The sequence below is a fragment of the Pagrus pagrus genome (genome assembly GCF_965226575.1).
Source record: "Pagrus pagrus genome assembly, chromosome: 14".
NCBI lineage: Eukaryota > Metazoa > Chordata > Actinopteri > Spariformes > Sparidae > Pagrus > Pagrus pagrus.
The window spans coordinates 2,444,728-2,454,613 of NC_140198.1; the positions used below are offsets into that span (position 1 = coordinate 2,444,728).

Here is a 9,886-nt window from a genome sequence, read left to right on the forward strand (position 1 = left end):
GATGTGGCAGTACTTTGGCTTAAAAACAGTTTCCATGCTTACTGTGTGCTTTAGTGTTTATATTTAGTGTGTCCTCTGTAGTGTTGATTCTTGGTGTGTGCTTTATAATGTCCATGACTTTGTTTCTTAATGTTGTTGCAGCAGATCAGTGGTTCCCACATTTGACACTGAGAGTGGAGATAATGTCACAAACACAGCAGCAACACAACACGAGTGGGTTTGACAACATTTTCTGACTGAGTCCTGTCACCTCGTTTCTCCACAGCGCCGACAGAAAAGCCCGGAGCCGCCTGAGGTCCAGATGATTCTCCAGGAAGATTCTCCAGCCGTGCAGGAGCTGCAGGACGAGGAGATGGAGGTGGAGGTGGAGCTGGACGGTACGGCCGCACGCTTAACGAACAAAACAGGAAACAGTATTTGTAGTTTTTCAGTGGTATGGTCGCCCTCCAAGGCGAAAACACAGGAACTATAAGTTTGGTCCAAATGTAGCTGAGACCGTTTTAGCATGTTTAAAATGTTGTGCCATAGAAGATTATAATATAAGTGCATGTTCTGTGTCCAGCTCCAGTGGACAGGAAGATGAACGCAAACATCCCTGTTAGAAGCAGCGATGTTGGAGGTAATGTTGGAAAGGAGGAGGTGGAGGAGGACGGAGGGGATCCAGACGTGGAGGAGATAAAAGACCGAGGGCTTCAGAGGTCGTCGTCTCCTGAACTGGAACCAGCCGTCGTCCCTCGGAGCCCCAAAACCAGCGTGGACTGTCCCATCTGTCAGGGATCGTTCCCCGTGAAGGAGATCGAGATGCACGCTGCGTACTGCGACGGAGAGGCGGAGGAGAGGAGGCCCGAGGCCGACTGTTTCCAAGGTGACACCAACTCAACTGTTACTGTCGATTGATCTGTGAATTATTCTCCTGATTAATCTATCAGTTGAGAAAATGGCGAGAAATGTGTTGATGTTTTTTTCAGCCAACTTTGTGACATGATTGTTGATTCCTCCACTTTGTAGTGACATCGAAGCCTCGCAGGAAGAGAACGAGGAGAGCAGATCTGACTGCCGAAGAGACAAACGACCCCCCGAACACTGTAAAGTAAGTAGGTCTGACCTGGGGTCATAGTTCACAGGAACACCTCCGCGTTTCCAGACACGTTGTTTTGTTTTAAATTCAGGTTCGCTTTTTATTTTCCACAGGAACCCGGAGAAATGTTTCATCTGTCTGAGAGCAGTTCCTCTGAGAGACTACAGCCGACACACTGAGCTCTGCATCCAGCGGCAGACATCCAAGACCTCAGCGGTGAGTCGTAGAAATACAAAAACATGCACTAATTACTTCTTTTATCGTTGTGTGTTTGATTGAGAATGAAGAATAACTTATTTTTTCATATTTTTGATCTAGAAGGGAAATCTTCTGTCGGCTCTGGAGAAAACCGACAGCAGAGATTCAGGTAAAGTTTTTAAAAGTGTAACAGCTCGATGCTAAACAGGATCAAGCTAATACACCCACAGTGACGCTCATGCTCATGATAAACTGATGTAATGATTATAATGCTACAGTAGCATTTCTTAAAGCTATGGTCTACGATTTGAAAGATTTGTTATTATTATTAACATCATTTAGATGGTGGTTATGACCCAATAGTACCACCCACACAATGTGGAGAGTAAAAGGAACCAAAAAAATCCATTCTCTCTAGTGTCTGTAAAACTGAAAAGAAATTGACCAATAGGAACCATCCGGCCCGGATGGCTCCTATTGGATCAATTTTCCGATCCAATCCTCGCTCACTCTCCTGCTCCTGCTCACGTCTGGTCCCGACCCACTTCCGCATTTGAAACTACAAGCGACAAGAGGTTTGTTTTGCCCTGAGCTGTTCAGCTGCCTCTGCTTGCCCCACTGACAAAGAGTCAAAGAAAGAAAGTCTGTCACTGAAAAGACACAAAGCGAGATGTGAAACAAAGAGGGCTCAAACCGAATAAACATCGGGTCATCGTTTGAACGGTGGCGAAAGGTCCGTGAAGATATGGACCCGGTGCTGATACAGCGGCGTTTCTGTTGAGCAGGTAACCTTCGTCTTTATTGTGGATGTTGTGACACAGATAACTTTCATGCCGATGCTGCTGATGACTGTGAGAGCTGCCCTTAGTTTGTTTCTGTTATTAGACGTGCCTGTCGCTGCAGTGTTGTCAACAATTGTTTACTTGTTCGACGGAGACGTTAGCCTCTATGCTAGCATTGTAAGCTAACAACAAGTCTGAGTAGCACCGAACAGCAGCTGGGACACACACAGGTTTGTTTTTCAGCCACAATGTGGAAGCGATCGTTGTGATGAAAGCTGACGGCAGCATCTGTTAGTCTCTTGGCCCTCAGTAACTTTTAGAAGTGGCTAACTTAGCTGTTGTAACTGATTACCTAGCTGTAAGGTAACGTAGCTGTAGCATGCTAATGACATTACGCTAGCTTGGCTGTGGAGCTTAGCTGTGCACATTGTAATGACTTACAAGATTTACGTGAGTTTCAACGTGCATTGTAATAACTTTATCTGTGAATCCGACATCGTTACTCCGCATTCAAAGCTGGGCTGTATATGGTTTCTGCCGGCTCGTTGCTCTTGGTGCTTGTTGCGGGACGTATAAAGTTCGTTGAAGAGAAAAAAAAAAAAAAAAAAAAGCTTGTAGCCGGAGGGGGCGTGTCGCGGGGCTCCGAGGGGAGAGCGATACGAGCTCGAAGGGGAGGAGTTAAGGAGCACAGAGGGGAGGAGTGTGTGTGGGGGGGATGCTTTTTTCAAACCTTTCTCAGATCATAGACCAGAGCTTTAATTAGCAACGAACACATAATAAAGCTGGAGCTGAAGTGTTGGAGACACTTGGTGTTAAACCAAAGTGCTGGACAGATTAAAAGTCTGACCTCACGGTGGCGCTGGAGGAAAGGTTACAGTCGTACGCTGCTGTCTGAAACTATTCGTCCATCAGCAGATTAAACTGAAACTCCTGATAATTGAATTGTTTCAATCTTTCTTCTGTTTTCTCAGTTTCTTCTAAAATGTGACAATTTTTCTACATTTCTCTTTTTTGTGCCTTTTGTAAATCGATGGTCTTCAGGTCGGGTGGTTTGTGGGATAAAAACAAACAATGTTTGTAAACAAACCGTTTGAGGCTTTTAGCGAACTAAGATCAAAGATCTGACTCACGTTAGAAGAAAATCAGATAATTAAAAATATTTCTGATCCTGATCTTTGATCTTCAGCTCAGATCAACATCAGACTGAACGAACGTGTCGGCAGTTGAATCAGTTTTCAATCCAACTTGAGTTGATTCATATTTTCTGACGTGTTCTGTTCTGTGTTCACAGAGGCCGGGCCGTCCGGATCCAAACCTCAGCCAAGGTGACTTCTTACAAACGCTTTGTGTTGATGTTTAGATTTGATTTGAGTCTCACAGTGGAGGTCTGAGCGCCTCGTTGCAAAGATGCATCCTGAAGTCGTCCTCTGTAAACTTCAGCCTTCAGTCACGACGATGGATGAAATTATTATTATTATTATTATGGAGTTCAATCAAAACATCTTGCTTTACATGAGATCAGTCAACATAATGATGAGTGATCGAATACTCTGATTACATGAAAACACCAGCAGCATTACATCGTTTTAACCGTCCTGTGTTTGTGTCCTTGTGTCAGTGATGTCATCGATCTGCGAGATGATGATGATGATGAGGAGGAGGAGGAGGAGGAGGAGGGAGGCGGCGTTTCAGCGTTCAGGGTCAGTAACTCTCCCATCAGATCCTTCACTCCGATCTCGGAGGCCGCCGGCTGCCTTATCGACTTCAAGAAACAGCATCGAACCAAGAAGCTGAGCCAAAGACGAAGATGAGGACGAGCTCCTGAAGACGGGGGACGCTGGAAACCAGAGCCTTAACTGGAGACCCACAGAATCACCGGGTCGACACCAAGATTAGACGGACTTGTGTTGAACTTCTTGATGTCAGATTTTTGGGTATTTATGCAGGTGACTGGATACAAACAGAGCACTTGAATGTATTCAAAGAAACCTGATGACTCATTTTGTGCCACTCAATATTTCCTGTATTTCCATTTTGTTTGTGCTGAAGGTGTTTCAGACTACCTCTACATGTGTTGAAACATTTCCTTTGGGTTTAATGTCCAACACTTTGATTTGGCTCCAGTGTTAATATACAAAGTGTTCATCAAACAACATGTTACAGATCTTTATCTTGAGAGAGCTGAAGTCTCGTAGTCCACAAAACAGTTCAGGAGCTTCACAGCAAAACAGCGTCGCAGCGTTCTCCTCAACAACTGAAGACTTGTTTTACATCGTAAATAAATAAAAACATGATATATAAAGTGTAATCCTTGTGTCCAGAAGCCCAGAGCTCTCAAATAGATTTGAAAAGATGTTTTACATGCTTAATGTGCGATCAAGCTACAGTGAAGATTTATGTTTAAAGTGACAACGATGAACTTTTAAGTGTTTCTGAAACCGTCTGATTCCTCTGAAGGTTATAAATCACCTGTCACAGCGAACTGGACCATCAGCGAACAGACTGCTGTCTTTATATAGGTATTATTAACGCCTCTGCTCGCGTCTGATCACATATAAAATCACATATACATACATTACATCATCGCGATCCATCCTGCGCTCTCTCTCTCTCACTCGCTAACAAAGATCTTTACGAGGCGCTGGTGTCGTACCGGTTTTGTCCAAAGGGGCGCTAGAATCAACAAAAACTGTAAGTTCCTCGTCGTCACCTGGGAGACTGAGATTACACTTTGTTTTACATTTTATAGTTTTAAATCAACATCTTCAGTTGTTCAGCAGAATGCTGCAACTCTGTTTTACTGTGAAGCTCCAGAAATGTTCTGTGGACGACGAGACTTCAGCTGACTTTATATCATCAGGAGGAGATGATGACTGGATTTTCATTTTGGGTGAAGTGTTCCTTTAAAAAATGAGCATTGACGTTATTGTTTGTATCCATGGTAACTGCGAGTCGGTCTCAACAACTATTGGATGGATCACCGTGACGACAATGATCCTTTAGCGCCACGGTCGGGTCAGAACAGGTTCACGACGAGAGGCCGCTCATGCTAACACGACATGCTAACTGTGACCATGTGTAGGCGCTAACATGTAGCGTGCTAACATTGTTAAACATCAGCGTTACCGCACATGTTCACAGGGTGATGTTAGCATTTCAGCTAACATTTAGCAAACTACAGATATTACAAGTGTTTTCCTCACTGCAGACCTCATTGTTTTGTTGACGTCTGACGCGCATCGATGGAAAAACAACCGAGCCAATCAGAGCTGCCTGAGAACAGAAGGACAGCTTATTGGCCGAGACACGAGGCCACGTGAGGCGACCCGGCAGTCGGCCTCCGTCGCTGCTGGTTCTGCGACGTCGGTTTGGTGTGTCCGGACCTGTTAACATCAAATGTCTGAGATTAACATAACATGCTAACTGTAGCAGTGTTAGCATGCTAACATGCCAGCATTAGTATTCAGCACAAAGCACAGCTAACGCCTCGAACAGCTCAGTCTGAAGTGTCCTAAAATGGCCGCCGTATTAAGAATAGACTTGCTGATTCAGGAGACGTCGAGGCCTTTCCAAGTAAAGTTAAATCAAAGTCTCTAAACTTTCCACCTTTTCATCAGTTAGTCAGAAATTAAATTTCCGTTCACGTTTGAGCTGATCAGAAAAAACTGTAAAATCTTAAATTATTAATATTTTTTCTTGACCATACAAGATGAAACAAAAAGAAACTCCACCTGCGTCACTTTTCTAACCTCCTTGTCGTTCCTGTTCACATCACACGAAACTCTTCCTGTCGGACCCCTCGACACAAACGGCACGTTGAAGGAAGTGCGACGCAAATAAACCTTGAAAACTCTGAATTCACCCTTTAAGAGGACAAACTGCTGGTGAGGCTCGTTCAGCACCGTGAGCTGCACGTCCGCTCAGAGCAGTTTGTTTTCACACTTTCTCTTCATTTTTCTGGAGACACGAAGATGTTTCGTCTTTTGTTTCGTCTTTCTTCTGTTGCTCATAGTTTTGGCCTTGAATACTGTATCAGCACTTTAGAGTTGAATTTGCTAACTGATGTCACAAAACAGAAGTAAAGTCACTGAAACTGATGTTTTTGTTTCTTCTTTGTTCCTTTTCTCTCAGCGAGGAACAGATTTCCTTCTGCTCCTGTCGTTGCATTTCACTCTGACAGTTTTTTTGTCCCAGTTGGTGAAACTGAGCGTTGAGACATCGAGTTACAAAACAACAAACAGTCTCCATGTTGCCTCAACGACTCAGAAACCTCAGAGGTCACATTCTGGATGAAAACTGTTGTAACTGCAGCGCTGTAACACAAATACCCTCAAAGTCAAACTTGAGTAAAAGTAAAGATATTGTGTTAAAATATGACGGATACGGATAATACTCGAGTATTATAGAAGTCTTAAACTTAGGTATCAAAAGTAAAAGTACAAGTAAATTATACATATATTTATACGATTCAGCATTTTTCTGAATATTGTAATCAGAGTCTTTAGTTTGTTTTATAAATTAATATAAAAGTGTTACTGTGACTCTGATGCACCCTGCAAAGTAACTAGTAACTAAAGTTATCAAACACGTAGTCGAGCCAAGAAAATGGAAATACTCCAGTAAAGTACCTCAAGTTGTAGTTACATTCTGTCTGAGTACAGCTTTGAGGTTCTTTACTGGAGTATTTCCATTTTCTGCTACTTGGTTTGAATTTTGGATCATATGTTTTACTTCATGTATTTGATTACTTTAGTTACTAGTTACTTTGTAGATTACACGCTGCATCAAAGCGAAAGTAACGCACTTTAAAGTAATTAATTACAGATGCACAAAAACACTGATTTATAACCTTATGTCTTATAATTTAGTATAACTTGTACTTTTGATACTTAAGTACGCGTAATTAGATACTTTTACTCAAGTACTTTTCATATGAGTGACTTTAACTTTTACTGAAGTAAACTTCTGGGTACTTTTTTACAACACTGGTAGAAAGTACCATGAAAATAAAATACTCCAGTAAAGACCTCAGATGTGTACTTTAATACACTACTCGAGTAAATGTACTTCGTTACATTCCACTTCTATCACACTGTACTTGTTTTTATAAGAAACTCAATAACTCGCAGCAGTAAATTGATTTTTAACCGGTGATGATGATGATGATGGTGATGATGATGATGATGGTCATATTTTGGGGTCGCTGCGCTCCTTGTGCGTCTTTACGCGCAGCCGCCGCGAACCCAACGCGCTCTCCCGCAGCGTCCTGCGGACCTCATCATGACCGAACCACGCAGTCCTCTCGGTGGAGCTCGTCTGCGGTTCTTGTTGCGGGTTTTGTTTCGTGACATCAGCTGTCTGGATTCGTGCCGGCGCGCGCAAACATGACAGCCGCACCTCGACACCGTGCGCTCAGACAAACACACGCAGGAGCGTCTCCTCGCGTTGCGACACTGACTCCTGCTCTGCAGTCAGATGTCGGTGGGTGTAAACACTCGCACTCTCGTCTTCATTGAGGAAGTTGACTCCTGTCAGTGCGAGTCGCAAAGCGCAGGACGCAGGTGAGTGGCTTTACTCTTTCACTTCACAGCAGGATTTCACATGTTAGATGAAGATGTTTGATGAAGTGGTGCCGAGATTCTCATGAAGATGAAGCCAGAGGTGATAAAACCAGCAGACTGTGGATGATTTTAAAGGTTTCATCCTCGCTGAACTTCTCTGCTCAGTGTGAAGCAGCAGGACTCAACATCAGCTCCTCTGCACCCAGAGACCCTCTGCTTCATCTTTAAAGGACCCTGGAGGGTCTGAACCCTTAAAACTTGAGCTGTATTTCCACCTGTAGGGTTGTGAGCTCGTAGACCTGCAGCTCTGCAGCGGCTCCTGTGGCTTTGACATTTCACATGGAAATGAATATTTTCTTTTATATCATCACTGTTTCAGGCCGACAGTGTTTCTCACATTCTCCAACAGGATCGTATCTGTTGTCAAGTTGTGATTGATTGATTGATCCTGAGTTAATATCAGGGTGTTTTGTGATCGAGCCTGAGGATTGATCGCTGTATGTGGATTAAACAAAGAAGGGTTAACTCACACTGAAATGGACTGGAGGCTCCAGATAGATTAATTTGGCGAGTGACGGGGGCTGAGATGTGTCTTTGGATAGTAAAGGCTGCTGCCCCCGTCACAGACCGACTGGTCTGGTGTGTTTTCTGATGCCTTCAGGGACCAAAATGCTCCTTTAAACCTGCTTAACTAGGGTCAGGTTTGTGCTGCTGATCCTGAAAAGTCAGATGGTGTTTCAGGTGTCAGATTAAGATCTTTGGAGGAACTTTAGGAGAATCTGGAAACAAAAGAAAAGACAGCAGCTGAGATGAACCAACGCTAGTTTGACAGTCCGTCCCTGCTCAGGTGCGACTCTGACGGGGCGTGCCTCGAATTCAAACTCCGTAATTTGCATCCAGGTGGAGGAAACATGTAACGAGTGTTTCAGGTTTCCATTCATACACACAGCCACAGTGATATTATCTGACAGACACAGATTCCTGAGTGTGAGTTTAGAGAAATCATCTGACTGGTTGGGTTTAACCTGAACATGTGGAGCCTCAGGTCCTGAACTGTGATCTTAAAACAGACACTCCACCCAAAAACACAACAAGCACGTGATCCAGAGTGTCGTCATCAGCCGGAGCTTCCTCTGAGGTCGCAGATGTCTCAACCTTTGTGTTGCAAATTATTTACTTCACTAAAAGTAGCAACAGAAATAAAAGAAGTCAAAGTGTAGAAGTATCAGCGTCTCTGTGTGCAGGATGGTTGTCCTGTCATGTGTCTTCTCGAAATGTGACCGATGATTTCAGTATTCTTTTTCTGCAACGTCGGAGAAGTTTCCAGGAGAGAAACGTCCTTTAAACAAACAGGACTCACATGACGACCTGCTCTCTGGTTGGACGATGTAGCAGCAGGTGGAAGTGAAATAACGGTTTTTGTTCCCATTTTAACCTCGACTTTAAAATCAGCAGTTCATTTAGGCAAGGCCAGTTTATCTGTACGGCACAAATTCAGACAGAAGGCAACTCAAAGTGCTTCACAGGAAACAAATGAAGAAACAAAACGTCAGAACGAGTTAAAAAATAGGAAAATAAGTTGAGTCTAAAACATCTACAAAGAAACAATACAAAGAAATCTCTACCGGAGGTGTGAAGGAGACGTGGACTCGAGTCAGTCTGTTCTGATGACCTGCAACTTGACTCAACAGAAAATAAATGACTTGAGACGTGATGACTTGGAGATCTGAGACTGTCTGCATATCTACATATGTCTTGTATATTTGAGTGCACTGACCCTTTAACCTCTGGGACGAACATCTGCACAACGTTTCTTGAGATATTTCAGTCCGGACCAAAGTGGTGCTGTGTGACCAACGTGGCTAGCTGCTATCGTGGCTAATAAAAAAATCAGACGGATGAATTATCATCTTCAGGTCATAACTGATCGGCTTCAGGCTCCAAAACCAATATTGATTGAAGGGGAGTCCGAACACAGCTGGTCAGGAGGAACAAATATTTGAACATCTTTTTAAACCACAAGAGTGAAACTATGTTGAAGCAGAGTCATCGGACGACTTCCTCAGGAACTTGATCTCGTTATTACTGTGAATCTCACGTCATTGAACTGTTTTATAGGTTCATTCAAAGTATTATAAGTCATTGTGTGTGCTGGATTAGCCTTTGAACACTTTAAAACAAGGCTAACTTTGGCTCAACATGAGGTTTGATCTGGTTTGGAGCATTAAAACATTTAAATACATTTCATAATGCACTTACAATATGTA

The 9,886-nt window shown here is 43.3% G+C and overlaps 2 protein-coding genes across 3 annotated transcripts in view; one reads left to right on the plus strand and one right to left on the minus strand.

Annotated features, from left to right (window-relative positions):
• The window catches only part of uimc1 (ubiquitin interaction motif containing 1), a 31,570-nt gene extending 25,415 nt beyond the window's left edge, over positions 1 to 6,155 (plus strand). For both annotated transcript variants that reach the window (XM_084374200.1, XM_084374199.1), the window contains exons 16-22: positions 266 to 377; positions 563 to 865; positions 1,009 to 1,090; positions 1,192 to 1,294; positions 1,397 to 1,445; positions 3,350 to 3,383; positions 3,677 to 6,155. In XM_084374200.1, the coding sequence (XP_084230326.1) occupies positions 266 to 377; positions 563 to 865; positions 1,009 to 1,090; positions 1,192 to 1,294; positions 1,397 to 1,445; positions 3,350 to 3,383; positions 3,677 to 3,869 (876 nt within the window). In that variant the 3' untranslated portion in view covers positions 3,870 to 6,155. The remainder of the gene's footprint in view (positions 1 to 265; positions 378 to 562; positions 866 to 1,008; positions 1,091 to 1,191; positions 1,295 to 1,396; positions 1,446 to 3,349; positions 3,384 to 3,676) is intronic.
• Positions 1 to 9,886, minus strand: part of ncf1 (neutrophil cytosolic factor 1) — a 40,615-nt gene that overhangs the window by 29,898 nt on the left and 831 nt on the right. The gene's annotated exons all lie outside the window — the stretch shown is intronic.